This window comes from Palaemon carinicauda, chromosome 18, assembly GCF_036898095.1.
Source record: "Palaemon carinicauda isolate YSFRI2023 chromosome 18, ASM3689809v2, whole genome shotgun sequence".
In the NCBI taxonomy this organism is placed as follows: Eukaryota; Metazoa; Arthropoda; class Malacostraca; order Decapoda; family Palaemonidae; genus Palaemon; species Palaemon carinicauda.
In genome coordinates this window covers 1281484-1297547 of record NC_090742.1, presented here as the reverse complement: position 1 = coordinate 1297547, position 16064 = coordinate 1281484, and the positions used below count along the sequence as shown (strand labels likewise).

General features: G+C 39.2%; 1 protein-coding gene across 2 annotated transcripts in view; it reads right to left on the bottom strand.

Annotated features, from left to right (window-relative positions):
- The window catches only part of LOC137657582 (alpha-aspartyl dipeptidase-like), a 53392-nt gene that overhangs the window by 19106 nt on the left and 18222 nt on the right, over positions 1-16064 (bottom strand). Inside the window, exons 2-3 of one of the 2 annotated variants that reach the window (XM_068391928.1) lie at positions 11155-11253; positions 9361-9452 (exon numbers count right to left, since the gene is read on the bottom strand). In XM_068391928.1, the coding sequence (XP_068248029.1) occupies positions 9361-9452; positions 11155-11252 (190 nt within the window). In that variant the 5' untranslated portion in view covers position 11253. Of the gene's footprint in view, positions 1-9360; positions 9453-11154; positions 11274-16064 lie in introns of both variants that reach the window. The other variant, XM_068391929.1, reaches the window with a different exon arrangement.

Sequence of the window (16064 nt, the reverse complement as noted above, 5' to 3'; positions counted from 1 at the left end):
ACTCAGTCTTTCCCTTATGGACACGGCTCCAAGAAGGTTGTGCCGGCTATGACGGCTGCCAGTGGGAGACCCTTCTGCTGCTGAAGGTTCTTCAGTCCTCCCTTGGACTGCCATCCGCATTCCTGAAACCGGCAATGCTAGGAACAGATCTTGGGGCTGGATGGAAGCCTGAATGATGCATTCTCCCCTTCCATTTGAACCCTCATTCTAGAGGAAGGCAGTAAGGTTATATACTTACACCCTTATTTATTGTAAACATACATTTTAATAAGGCAGCCCTTCACTCCATGCTTTTCTCTCTCTGTCAGCTAGTGCCGGTAGGTACTAACCCAGCCAACAGCATGTCGGCTAGACCAGCACCGTCAGGTACTACCCAGCCGGATGTCGCCGGCCGGACTGTGCTGTCAGGTGCTAGCCCTGCTGGCAACATGCCGGCTGAACTACAGTATATTATACAGTAGTCAGTATATTTGCAGTAGAGTACATACTGCAGATAGAAAACTATTGTATATATTATACAGTAGTTATTTTCCAACATATTTTGTGTATCCTTGCACAGACTTTTGCCGAGACCAATCCTATAATGAAAGAATAGAATTCCTTCAATACTCTGATTGGAAACCAGTTAATACTTACCCCACAATATTAAATATTAAGAAGGGTCAGTGGCAGTGTACACTTTTTCTATCCCTTGAGGTTAGAACCCTTCTCTTTTGAGTTGCCCTAATAAAGGAAATCTTATATCTTTAATATTGGGGGGAGGTCACACCAATTGGCTGGAAGGGAAACACAAGTATGTCTTTCCCAATTTCTTTCTAGCTTACTATCCTAAGCTATAATGATTAAAATATTTGCATATCTGTTAATCATGAGAGATAAACAATCGCATACTCATTTTATTTTCCTTTCTTTACAGGAGGAACCCCAGATGAAATGCGATGCGATCTTCTACAAAAGGTTGTAGAAGATCGCATCGCATTTCTGCGGTCACAAAATATGCAGGTCTCATGGCCCCTGCACCATCATTACCGAATCCCTGCAATATTGGGACCCCCAAGTCTGCAATATCTGCCGGACCTTGGTGACCAAAGGTTTCGACGACTCCAAGTCAACGGAGTCGAGGGATGCGGCACGTGAAAAGCTACGCAAGTGGCTAAGAGGGTTCCAGAAGAACTCTCTGGGACCATACCTACCTAACGTTAGGATGCGTAGCTTGCTGTTCCCGAAAGCGGGTAGTGAAATGGTTGTGCCCCAAGCACGACTCGGACCTCCCTGCGTCCAGATTTCCAAGGAGGAGTCTACTCTACCTCCGGAAGATGATGATGATGTTGAGTCAGAGTTCCTTCCTTCTGTTCCGGCACCGGAGCCATTACCCTCGACATCTTCAGCTTCTACCCCTCCATTGGACAACTTGAGCCAGGCACTGGCCCATCTTACGGATTTAATGGAGAACATTCGCAAACGAGGCGAAGCAAGGGAAACGAAATTCGAGAGAGAGCTCTATAAAACTCCACTTATCGCCTCCTGAGGGTCATACAAGCGACCCAAAGTCCAAGACCTCCCGACCTGCTCCAAAACCAATCCCTGGAGGTATGCAGAGTTTATGCCGATTACGAACAGCAAACTCTACATCTCAGAGAAGATGGGAGCTGTCCCCTTAGACGACATCCAGTTTTGGCCAAGCTTTAACGCTTACCCTGATTGCTTCATTTGACTGAAGCATGAACCAATGCCAAAAGAGGAGACGGAACTGAAGGAGGTCATAATTTTTTACCACAATAAAGCACAGGCTCTCTTGTCAAGTACCCTGAGAAAGCCGGGTTATTCGGTTTCGAAAGTGTCCGCCTTGAGCAGGAAACACCCTACCTTTCTTGCTCCTGCTTCAATGGCCTTCCCCTTTACGTTGAAGGTATTTAAATCTGTTGCCAAGGCAGTGGAGGCAGGCAAACCATGCCCTGCACTAGAAGAGTGCAGGCCTCTATCATTAGCCTGGCCCATCCAAGAGAAGGAATGGAAGGAAGTCCACCTAACCTTCTCAGTAGGGAAACTAGACGCAGACATCGCTAGACGACAGTTTAGCGAGAACCTCCCTAAACTTTGTGACTTTCTCTTGTGCAAGGAACGAGACGAAGGAGAGACTTGCGGCATCGTTATCCCTACAAAACTGCATAGAGATGTGTGTAGGCCAACGAAGTACCCCAGACATGCTCATGGTACTGGCCAAAATGCATATGGCCACCCTAGTAAAGGACCTGTATGCTTTTATGAAAGCTAAGAGAGCCTGTAAAGAGTTCGTGTTCGCTGTTGCAACAGTGAAACATGAACCCAGGAAGCTGATATCTTCTAACATTTTAGTGGTTTGCGGACTGTGGCCAGAGGTAGCACCGGAACTGCCTAGTGTCCGAATGCCGACCACAACCCGACGTTCACTACACAACAAATATACAATGGAGGAATACCCAAAAAACCTAAGTAACAGGTCAAGAGAACGGAGCTCTGGGCACCACCCCTTGATTTATACTGGGCAAGGGGACCCAGCTTGAACCTTGTTATTTATCATACCTTTCCTTCTCTTGCCTTTGGCTTGCTGATTATAAGTAAAGGTATAAGAACATTAGGTGAAATGGAATATTATAATTAATAAATGAACACACTGTGGGAGGAAAGAATTATGATAAATTACTGTACTTAAGAGATCGTAAAAAACAGTGGCTGGGGAAAAGAAGCCGTGGTGGGAGGTTTCTGAAATGAAATGCTGTATACATAAAACACAAGAAAATAATATTTATTTTTGAAACAACTGTTAAGGTTATGTTAGCATGGACCCATCAATCAAAATAGAAAATTAAAGGCAAAATTAGCATTCCTTTACGTCAAACTTCAGCATCCGGGTAATAAGATAAACAAATTAATCAAACAAGATTTCCACAGGTGGGGCACTCATAAGTGTTCCTATATAGTTCAAGTATAACCAGGGGCACTTCTAACCGTGTATCTATTTGGGCAAGTACCAGTATGCCATCTCAATAGTTCCAGTTAACTATTAATGTTTATGACACCTAAACGTTTGACTGTCTCCACAAAAAGACGGTTTTAGGCTCCCTTACGTTCACTTGGTTCTGGGGCAAACATTTAAAAAAACTGTCCACCACTAAGATCCAGTATGGAATCACCTTTTGTGATCTGGTGATGTGGAGTAGCAATATCTTGATCCTTGTTGATGAAATCTTGGATTCGCAAGGTTTTCAACTGTCGAAGCTCTTTTTCAACTGAACTGAGAATACTGAAGAAGGGCCGTGCCTGATGTCAAAACTCCTTTAATGACAACATCTTCTAGCTGAGCATTGAAAATTGAGTTCAGTTGCCTCTCTAAAAAACCCTACAGAGAGTAGGGCATGCTGCAAAAACAAATGTGGTTAGACAACTGGTAGGACCAAAAAATATTACAATACCCCTTAAAAATATAAATAATGCTTCTATTCATGACTTTCTGTTATAAAAATAAATGAATTTGTTGCTGGCAAAATATGTAAACCTATTTAAGAAAAATTGAAATCTTTACAGTGAATATAAGGAAAATCATTATAGTACAGTACTGGGGCAGAATATCAGACATTAGGATAAAAAGGAATTGATAATGAGAGTTACTTTAAAACATATATAACCCAAGCTTGTTATATGTGGAAATGGTTTGTATTTTCCCCAACTATTATTAATTTTTTTCACAACATCTGGGGTAAAGACCTCTTCCCGAACAATGTAGTCAAAGAGGTAGTTGAGAAAGTCATCACGAAGAATAGGAACCTTCTCCAGAAGTGGGGCATCTCTTCAAAGAGAAAGTCTTCCTCGGATGCGGGTCCCCAACCTAGAAGGAAGACAAAGAAGTCTAGACTTCCCCCTCGGCTTGTTCAACAGCATCCCACAGTTACTATGACTGCGGTGCCCCAAGTGGTGGCCCAAACACAGACCACCTTCCACAGCTGGTTGCCCAGTCACAAGCATTCAGCCCCAGGTTTGAGAGGCAGACCACTACCTTTCAGTTGAAAGGTAAAGGATCCAGACGGGGCTCCTCTAGACATCCCTCAAGAGGTAGGGGAGGATGCGGTCGAGGAGGTAAACCCTCCGATCAATCGAAGCAAGGAGATGCTTCCGGTAGGAGGGAGGCTCCAACAATTTCAGGATCGTTGGACCTTCGATCCTTGGGCCCACGGCCTAATCAAGATTGGACTAGGATGGAAACGGAACAAGTCTCTACCATCATTTCCTCAATTCTTCCAACACTTCACCCCTGCATTAGAAGAATATACCCTATAGCTCTTGAGCATACAGGCTGTTTTGTGTTCCCAAGAAGGACTCAGGAAAACTCAAGAGTCATTCTGGACTTGACGCCACTCAAGAAGTTCATAAAAAACAGCAAGTTCAGGATGTTAATCCTTCAACACATAAGGCCCTGTTACAAAAAGGGGCGTTCACAGTCTCTATGGACCTGACAGATGCCTATTGGCACCTTCTAGTCAGTCGCCCCTCTCCTCCTACCTAGGATTCAAGTAACAGAAGATAAAGTATGTTCTAGGAGCCATGCCCTTCGGACTAAACATAGTCCCAAGCATCTTCATAAAACTTGCAGACCCAGTCGCGCAACTACTACACCTAGAAGGTGTTCAGGTAGCAGCGTACCTGGACGACGGGCTGGTGCAGGCAGCATCCGAAACGGCTTGTCTGCAAGCATCCAAAGAAGTGATCCAGTTCCTGGAACATCCGGGAGGCAAGATCAACTTCAAGAAGTCTCGACTCTCTCCACCTCAAGGGTTTCAATGGCTGGAAAGCCATTGGAACCTGAGGTCACATCGTCTCTCCATTCCCTCAGGGAAGAGGAGGGAGATCGCAGGGTCTGTCAAGAGACTACTGTAATCCGACACGATTTCAAGATGCCAACAGGAAAGAGTACTGGGCTCTCTCCAGTTCGCAGCAGTACCAGACCCAGTGCTAAGAGCACAGCTGAAAGATGCGTTAGGAGTCTGGAGAAGATACGCATCAAATGCTCGAAGAGATCTAAAATGACTGATACCGGCCTTACTACGATCAATTTTCAACCCATGGTCGAAGGCCAAGAGCCTAATGAGGACCGTGCCCTTGCAACCACCTCTGCCGTCGATGACCATCCAAAGGGATGCCTCGACGGAGGAATGGGGAGTTCACTCCCATCAAAGGGAAGTCTAAGGGACTTGGTCATCTCTGTTCGAGGCCTTTCTCATCACCATTTTGGAAGCCATGGCAGTCCTCTTGACGTTGGGAAAATTCTCTTCTCGCAGATCAGTCCACATCAGGCTGATCGTGGACAGCGAAGTGATACGGAGATCTCTGAACCGACAAGCCTCGAGATCATCCCATATCAACCATGTGATATTAGCCATTCTTTGTCTAGAGAGATGGCACCTATCAGCATTTCACTTATAAAGGTTCCGCAATGTGACAGCAGATGCTCTACTCAGGCTGAAGCCGATAGAGCCAGAATGGTCCCAAGACGCAGACTCATTCTCCTCCATCTTGAAACAAGTCCCGGAACTGTAGATCGACCTCTTCACGACGAGTAACATCAAGAAACTACCTTGATATGTAGCCCCATACGAGGACCCTCTAGAAGAGATAACGGACGCCATGTCCCTAGTTTGGAATGAATGGACCCGGAGTTTCCTGTTCCTTCCATTCAATCTCCTGCTGAAGGTCCTCAACAAGCTGAGATCCTTCCAGGGAACGGCAGCTCTAGTGGCCGCCAAGTGGCCCAAGAGCAACTGGTTCCCTCTAGTGATGGTACTGAGGCTGAGGCTGGTCCTTGTACCGAACCCAGCACTATCTCAACGGGTTCAGAAGTCGACTGTCTTCGCTTCATCACAGAGAACCCAAAACCTTCATTTCATGATTTTCTCGCCTTAGCGGTTAAGAAAAGATTTTGGATCTCAAAAGGCAGTATAGACTTCATAGAAGAATACAAGTCTAAGTCAACTAGAAGACAATATGAATCGTCTTAGAAAAAGTGGGTTGCCTTTGTTAAAGCAAAAGGACCGAAAGAAATTTCAATAGACTTCTGTCTGTCCTCCTTTATCCACCTTCATGAACAAGGTCTGGCAGCCAACACGATAACTACGTGCAAGTCAGCCCTGACTAGACCTCTTCTATTCGCCTTTCAAGTGGACCTGACGAACGAAATCTTTAACAAGATCCGGAAGGCATGTGCTAGACTTAGGCCTGCAGCTCCTCTGAAGCCCATTTCATGGTCTTTGGACAAGGTCTTACATTATGCTTCATCTGTGAACAATAAAGATTGTTCCCTCAAGGATCCAACCCAGAAGGTTATTTTCCTGTTCGCTATAGCCTCAGGGGCTAGAGTTAGTGAAATAGTAGCCCTATCAAGAAATAAGGGCCACATTCAGATCACAGAAGTGGGAGAACTGAATCTCTTTCCTGATCCAGCCCTTCTCGCCAAGAACGAGCTACCCACTAAGAGATGGGGTCCCTGGAGAATCTGCCCTCTGAAGGAAGATGTCTCTCTGTGTCCAGTAGAGTGTCTAAAGGTCTATCTTCGTAGAACTTCAGATTTCAGGGGAGGAGAGCTCTTCAAAGGAGAAACTTCAGGATCAAACTTATCCCTAAAACAACTGAGGGCGAAGCTCACCTACTTCATTCGCAGAGCGGATCCTGACAGTACACCCGCAGGTCATGATCCGAGAAAAGTTGCTTCATCACTTAACTTTTTTCAGTATATGGACTATGAGCGTCTTCGCTCATATACTCGATGGAAGTCATCCAGAGTGTTCTACAAACACTACGCGAAGCAAGTCCACGAGCCGAAGCATTATGTGGTGGCGGCAGATAGTGTATTAAAACCTGTCTTCTAGTGCTGCGATGAACAGTTAATTGATTGGGACTATCAATTAGGGTGAAAAGGTGTTGACACTTCCAGTGCGATACCTTTTAAGCGAGTGTCACCATGGTGACACTAAAACTGTTCAAAATCTGAGGTGTGGAATTATACAGATAACACTTGTGCCATGTGTACATAATACACAGTGTTGATAGTATACAACATTTTACAGAAATTATATTAGGAAAATCTACCAAAAATATTCAAATTTAGTGGCACTCATCATTTCTTCCCTTTCAGGGAGAAAAATATTTTCTGTATACAGTACGTTGTTCGTATAATTCCCTAACACGTTACACTCGTTATTCCATTTGGTCATTTATTCGAAATTAATGTCTATTATTTTTTGTCTGTTTTAGTGTTAAGTCTGTTTGATGATGTGATTTTTTTTGGTTGCGTTTAATATAGTTATAAGGTTACGTTTTGTTTTTTGTTTCCTTCATGCAATAGTCCAGTTTGACGTAAAGTAAGGGGAAAGTTTGTGTTGTGGGATAATTTGTAAGTCAGAGTGATCAAGGGTGTAGGGGTTTGTTTTTGTTAACATCCCGCCACAGAGTGTAATTGCGTCTGATTTCGCCCTGCAATTAGCACAATAAATATGCCAGAGTTCTCTTACTTATTTATTCAAGTAAACCTCATATTATTGTAAATTACAAACAATGGGTACAGTTGACACTTAGTTGTTCCAACAACATATACAAACAGTGAGACCTTTTGTATATCTAGTGGATACTTATGTTTGTTCATACAATATATGCAAACCTTGAGACCCCTTTTCTACTGTCTAGTATGACTCTTTCCTGCAGGGGGAAGGAAGCACTAACATTGTCCATGATTATTGGTAATGACGGATAACGGTAACGTCATTTGTCTTAATGGTCCGGATGACCATAGAAAAATTGTCCCAAGGTTAAGGCACCTATGAAAATCCCCAGATACAGTACTTTCTAGTAATTCTCTGGTAAACTTCCATCAGGACGACATGACTTGAGCCCAAAAAACGGATTTTGAGCGAAGCGAAAAATCTATTTTTGGGTGAGATAGCCATGTCGTCCTGATGGACCCGCCCTCCTTTTCTATAGAAAAGGCCTTGGCAGGATCCCTCCCGAAATTACTATAACTGTAGCACCATGCTCAATGCTACAAGGAATGAACACCATCTTGGATACAGTGCCATCTAGATACTCGATAGTAGTACGGGAGGAAGGGTAATCTTGATAACGGCTCCCCTTCTATTTTTGCCACTCTTCCCCCTCGAAACAAAAACGCTATTCGGGGTGAAGATTGCTATGTCTCGTATCAAGATACAGTATACGTCCCCTGATTTATGCGATATCCTTAAGAGAAAATTTAAGGATATTCGCGCCAGGAGTTAGAATTCTGGAGACCTAAAGGTTAATTCTTTGGGAATATCACTGTAGCCAAATATCCCTTAGAAAGCTACCTATAGGAACCTTCCATCAGGACGACATGGCTATCTAACCCAAAAATAGATTTTTCTCCTCGCTCAAAATCTGTTTTTTGTAGCATACACTGCCATATATTTTACATACAATTCAAATTTCGACAAACAATTTGTTTACTCTACGGTAATGTTAGTATAAGATATGTAAGAGACATGCTTATCAAATTACCACTTTCACCAACTTTAAAAAAATCAATTAAAAAGAGGGAGCAACTAAATATGAAAAAAAGTCTTTCTTTTACAGACTATCATAAATGACACAAGAAGATAGTTTCTACTACAGGTACACTGACTCTAGCATTTACAAAGAATACTCACACTCTTGCAACAGTTTACTTTGATATTAAGTTAAAGCTTGACAATATTAATTAATTGAGCTTCCATATACAGTATCAGCAGTAATAGACTGTAAAGTTCACACTCTCCTCTTGACAAGAGTCAATGCTATCTCTAAAGACTATCTTAGGTGTAAAGACAATCAAAATAGCTGGATACAGAACTGTGATAAACATTAAACACTACTGTAGTAGCATGACATCTATACCTTGAAATTCAATGATCATCCTTTACCTGAAAGCAACGTAAAGCACTTTTTGTCGCTGCTTCTGGTTTTTTTTTCTTTCTTTCTTTTCACTAGAGTAAAGAGATGGTTCTAAGGTTAGCCTTTCCATTGTCTAATCCTGCCTTTTAAAAACTTCTTATACTATTCCCATATACTTGAAACTACAATATTAAAAGTATGGTTCTATATAATCATTTACTACCTGAAATAATATTCTTTGTTATTGGATTACTTGGTTCCTATGTGTAGATATCTTCCCATGCAGTATTCTCATAACTTTTTTCTTTTGTACTTTGTCAGTTCTCATACTCATTTTTTCCCTTCTTATGTATTTAATTGTACCTACTATCATAAATGGGTAAACACATACCCTGAGGCAAAAGACTCAAGACATGCAAAAAGTAATCTTACCCCAGGAGGTAAATTTCTTCTTGGCAGTTTCTGTATATTTATCCATTGTTCGCAAGGCATATGGTACAAATAAAACTTTTTTCACATTTTTACTGAAATGAAAATTACAGGTAATTAGTATCAAGGATATTAATACATACCATTTAATTACTGAATTAAAAAAATTTAAAACATATTAATCATTATTTTTAGATTACTGTACATTGAAATTCCAAACAATAACCTGAAATGGCCTAAAGTTATTCTTTTCATACATCTAAACATCATTCAAAGAACATGTCAAGAGGGAAGTAATCCAAGATCTAAAATTCTTTCAGTCCATTCAATACAAACCACTGTTACATATGACCTTCATACTAATACAAATTATTTCCATAACATTTAAAGTGGAGTGACAGTTCAAGAAGCAATCTAGCACAGCAGTAATAGTAAGCTAAGGGCTCAAGAAAGGAATTCTTAAACATGAAAGGTTCACTACAGATATCCATTTTGTTTTACAGTACTCTATAGTACTAGGTACCGTTAAAGATTATGTGTAAGTAAGCATAGGTTTCAAGTACCAAAAAGGTACAGGATGTCAATGGAATTCAAAGTATGCAGAGAACTAAGAGCAGATGGAGAAAGCTGACCAGAAACATCGACCCCACATAGAAGTGGGAAAAGATGTAGACAAACAAGAAGAGGAGAGAACTAAGAGCCAAAGCAATGTCAGTCAATATACTGTGGCAACATATGAGAATAAAGTTATCCCCTGTATAGCAACATAAGGGTTGTGATTGCCTTTGAAAGAATCACAGCTTATCACAAAAATGCAAAGGAACTTGGAAAAAATCCTCAACATTTTAAAAGCATCAATAATGAGCAAGTGATTTATGAAACAAAAATATGGCTATCCTATTGCTTAAGAAACAAAACTCAAGTTTTACCTCTTCCTTAATACACTAAAGTTGGTGAGACTTTTCATAATACAAAGACTTTGATCTGAACTTTGAAATCTTTATTCTGTTCAAGAATTTTGGTCACAGACCAGAAGCTTGAATAAACTGCTAATGAAATTTGGATAGCAGTTACTACAAGTGAACTGCATAGTTTGTATACCATTAATAAATGTTTTCAGACTGTCTATTCAGCAGATAATTGCTCTCAATCTTTTCAGTTACCATTCTATTCATCATCATTGAGTATTTAATGGTATGCAATCATAACAGAATAGGATCTAGGATATATTTGTGCTACTTAATTAATCATCGGAGCAGTGCAATTTGATTAATAATTTCATTCATTGATTAAACCGTTTATACTTATAAGATAATTCCACCGCTAACGGGAGAGAAATATTCTGGCCTTGTAACCCTTCACTCAGCAGTTTATAGTGTTATTTGAAATTGCTTTTACACAGCAAAAGCTTATCTCCTTGTCATAAATGTGTTAATGCATATTGCAATACTGTACATAAATCTCACTTAAAAGAAACTACACTGAGGATTTACAAAGGTCCATACCTAACAAGCTTAAGAAATTTTTCAATATTTTTTGTTCTAGTTTTTACTAAATCTTTCTTTTTCAAACAGATTTATAGAAAGTTGAAGCTCCTCAAGTTCTATCAGCATCACTTCTTTTCCACCTTTACCACTTGTTCCATTTAGACCAACAAGGTAACAGTACTACTATATGTCAAAATCAGTCCCCCAAAATATTGCATTGAAGATTTTTCTATTCTTATAAACTGTATAATAATCATATATGAAAAAAATCTTATTCTCATATAGAATTCCTTTAACAAGTTAAGTTTACCTATTCAAGAAGTCTTTGATTTCCTTGGCCGCCCATTCTAAATACCCTGTTCCATGGATAGTTGAATTTGACAAGAGAAGCAGATTTCTAGATGCCATCCTGAAACAAATGAACCAGATCTGTATGGATAAAACAAACTAATAAGTTAGACAGGTTAGAAAAAATACATTAACAAAAGTACCATGGAAAGCTAATGAACACCACATCAGACGCAAAATAAAAAATTGTACAGTACTGTACAATATTTTTTTTAATTAATTTTGATGGTTTGTGGTTTTTATAGCCAGAGCATTACAATATTAATATCTCTCCTTTAAATACAATACTAAATATACCACAGGTGTTTAAGAGTCATAATTTAATAGTACAGTGAACCCTCGTTTATTGCGGTAGATAGGTTCCAGACGCGGCCGCGATAGGTGAAAATCCGCGAAGTAGTGACACAATATTTACCTATTTATTCAACATGTATATTCAGACTTTTAACATCTTCCCTTGTACATAGTACTGTTAACAAACTACCCATTAATGTACAGAACACTTAATGCATATACTTCAGTACCCTAAACTAAAACAGGCACAAATATTAAAGGTGATTTTATATCATGCGTTTCCTAAACACGCTAAAAAGCACGATAAAAAATGGCAACCAATGTTTTGTTTACATTTATCTCTGATCATAATGAAGAAACAAACTGGAGGTAGAGCTTTGCTTATTACCCAGACATATTTCCCATACTTTTCCCTTAGAACTACATCACATCTTCCTACTTTAGATATATATATATATATACAGTGATACCTCGGTAGTCGAACGACTCTATACTCGAACAATTCGGAGTTCGACCAAAATTTTCGAGAAATTTTTGCTGCGGTGCTCGACCAAAAATTCGGTACTCGACCAGCCGAACACGTGACGACCGCATGGGCTTTGTGATGATCGCGCCATCTCGGCCACTCTCGCTTGTTCGGGAAGCATCAGTTCTCTCGAGAGCGTCACTCAGACAACGCGCGATCAGCATTCGTTGTGATTTAGTGATTTTCAGTGCTTTTAATTGCTTTTTTAGCTTTCATAATGAGTCCCAAGAAAGTAATGAGTGTTAAGGGGAAGGAGAAGAGGAAAACAGTGCGAACAACGATCGAGTTGAAGAAGGAAATTATAGCGAAATATGAGAATGGTGTACGAGTGTCCGATTTAGCGGTAGAATACGGAATGGCGAAGTCGACCATTTCTACGTTTTTAAAGCATAAAGAAATGATTAAGAAGGCGAATGTTGCAACGGGAGTTACGGCGGTAACTAAGCAAAGGCCACAAGTGATTGAGGAGATGGAAAAGTTGCTTTTAATATTTATTAAAGAAAAACAGTTGGCCGGGGAAAGTGTTAGTGAAGCGTTCATTTGTGAAAAAGCGTTGCATATCTATGAAGAATTAGTGAAGAAAAGTCCGAGTACCAGTGAAAGTGATTCATTTACATTTAAAGCGAGCAGGGGTTGGTTTGAAAAGTTTCGTAATAGAACAGGTATTCATCGTGTTACTAGGCATGGGGAGGCAGCTAGTTCGGATCAAATTGCAGCCGATAAATACGTGGGGGAATTCGATCGGTACATAAATGAACAAAATTTGATCGCACAACAAGTCTTTAATTGTGATGAGACTGGGTTATTTTGGAAGAAAATGCCAGCCAATACGTACATTACCAAGGACGAGACGAAGATGCCAGGTCACAAGCCAATGAAAGATAGGCTAACATTGTTGCTGTGTGCAAATGCAAGTGGCGATTGCAAGATCAAACCCTTGTTAGTGTACCACTCGGACAACCCCCGGGTGTTCAAACGAAATAATATTTGTAAAAGTGCACTACCAGTTATGTGGCGCTCGAACACTAAATCTTGGGTCACAAGACAATTCTTTACTGAGTGGATAAACGAAGTGTTTGCCCCCCAGGTTAAGGCTTACCTCATTGAAAAGAGCTTGCCAATGAAATGTCTTCTGGTTATGGACAATGCTCCTGCACATCCTCCAGGTCTCGAGGATGACTTGAAAGAAGAATACAGCTTTATCAAAATCAAATTCTTGCCCCCCAATACTACTCCCATACTCCAGCCCATGGACCAACAGGTCATTTCAAACTTCAAAAAACTCTATACCAAGGCCCTTTTCAGAAAGTGTTTTGAAGTGACCAGTGACACGAAGTTGACCCTAAAGGAATTCTGGAAGGAACACTTCAGCATCCTCAACTCTGTTAACATGATTGACCAAGCTTGGCGAGGTGTGACCTATAGGACATTGAACTCTGCCTGGCGTAAGCTGTGGCCATCATGTGTCACAGAGAGGGAGTTTGAAGGTTTCCAACCAGAGGCGGGTCCAAGCACTGCTACCCCTGTAATTTCTGATGACACTGATGTCGTTGAGGAAATTGTTGTCATGGGCAGGAGTTTGGGGCTTGAGGTCGACAAGGATGATATTGATGAGCTTGTAGAAAGCCATTCTACCGAGTTGACTGTGGAGGAATTGTTGCACCTGCAACAACAACAGCAGCAGGATCTGATTGTGGAGCAGGAATCTTCAGAAGAGGATGAGGTAAGGGAGGATGTTCCAAGTTCTCTCATCAATGAAATTTGTTCCAAGTGGGCAGATGTGCAGGCTTTTGCTGAAAAATACCACCCAGAAATTGCAGTAGCAAACCGGGCAGTGCATATGTTTAATGATAGTGTCATGTATCATTTTCGAAGAATACTGCAGAGGAGGAAGAAACAATTAACAATAGACCAGTTTTTCACAAAAGAAAAGAAAGCTGCTACATCAAAGCCTGTTTCTCCTCCAAAGAAGAGACAAAGAAGAGAAGAAACCCCTGAAATAGATCTGCCCACCCTTTCATTGGAGAGAGAAACAACTCCTGAAGGAGAACTACCCCGCCACATCATGGAAGGGGACTCTCCTTCCAAGCAGTAACCTCCCCCTTCCATCCTCTCCACATCCATCCCTGTATGCCATCGAACCGCTGCTCAAAGGTATGTTCACTACAGTACAGAAAATGGTTTAAAATTGTTTTATTTTAGTACAGTAAATGGTTTAAAATTGTTTTATAGGATTTTCTGACCAATTTCATACACATTTAGATAATTATTGTTGTTTAGGTACACGTTTTATTAATATTTTGGGCCTGTTCGAGTGCTTGGGAACGGAATAGAATATATACCATTATTTCTTATGGGGAAAAAAAATTCGGTACTCGAACAAATCGGAGGTCGAACACGGATCTCGAACGGATTATGGTCGAGTACCGAGGTATCACTGTATATATATATATATATATATATATATATATATATATATATATATATATATATATATATATATATATACTGTGTATATATATATATATATACTGTATATATATATGTATATATATATATATATATATATATATATATATATGTATATATATATATATATATATATATATATATATATATATATATATGTGTATGTGTGTGTGTATATATATATATATATATATATATATATATATATATATATATATATATATATGTGTATGTGTGTGTGTATATATATATATATATATATATATATATATATATATATATATATATATATATATATATATATATATACCTACATATATACATACCTACTGTACATATATACATACATACAAATATACATAAATACATGCATACATATATATATATATATATATATATATATATATATATATATATATATATATATATATATATATATATATATATATATACTGTATATATATGGGTTATGGAGAAAATCCGCGAAGTGGTGAATCCGCGATGGTCGAACCGCGAAGTAGCGAAGGTTCACTGTATATATATACAGTATATCAATACTGCTGGTATAAGTTAAAAATAGGTAGAGCATACTACAGACGAATTGCAATTCATAGATACTTGGGTAATCGTAGTCCACTGGAGGTGTAACTGATTGCAAGTGTGAGGGCACAGTATATAATGGGTACAATATAAGAAGTATACAATAACTTACCACAATTTCTAAATGCATAATCAACCATATACATATATAACCTAACTTTGAAGATGGTCTGTTTGCTACCAATTAACCTAAAGATGATAAATGATGATGGGCATGAATAACCAAAAAGTTCTTGATGAATAACTGACACAGCTTTGTCCACCACATAACAATTGTGTAAAACATAAACTAAGTGTTTCATATATATTTCTGACAAGTTATAACAATGTATTTCAAGGTCTCATGATAATGATACATTGCAAATTACAGTACTGTATCTCATTTGATATACTTAATCAATGGGGGCACATGTGACCTTGATGGGTACCAAAAAACATTGTGTTTCAATACAAACTTATTTAGCCCATAGGTAATTTTTTCAAATCAGTTGAGTGTATAATTCAGCAAGTTGATTAAACTACTAACAAGAATGAAATTGAGGACTAAAATTTATGAAGATCATAATTATGTATTGTACTTGCACAATTTCTTAAATGTACTTGCACAATTTCTTAAAAACACTTTACCATTTACATTACTGTACATGCAGCACTTTAAGATTAACATCTTTGACAATAGGATTATGAAGTCAGATTCATACCTCAACAAATGAAAGTCTCAAAAACCTTAAATAGTATAAAGTAGTTCTATGTAGTAGATCAAAGTGGCCATAATCAAAAGATTAAGATTTGTAGTGGGTGGTCTGGTTAATCAAATTTATAATAAATAAATGACAACCCTCAAGTAAAAGCAGTTATACACCAGTATAAAACAGTTCTGTATGTACAGTACAGTATACTGTATATCCCAATTATACACTGAGCAGTAAATGTCCACAGATTTGAAAGATAACTTATTGTGTTGTGTGTTTACAGTATTAATA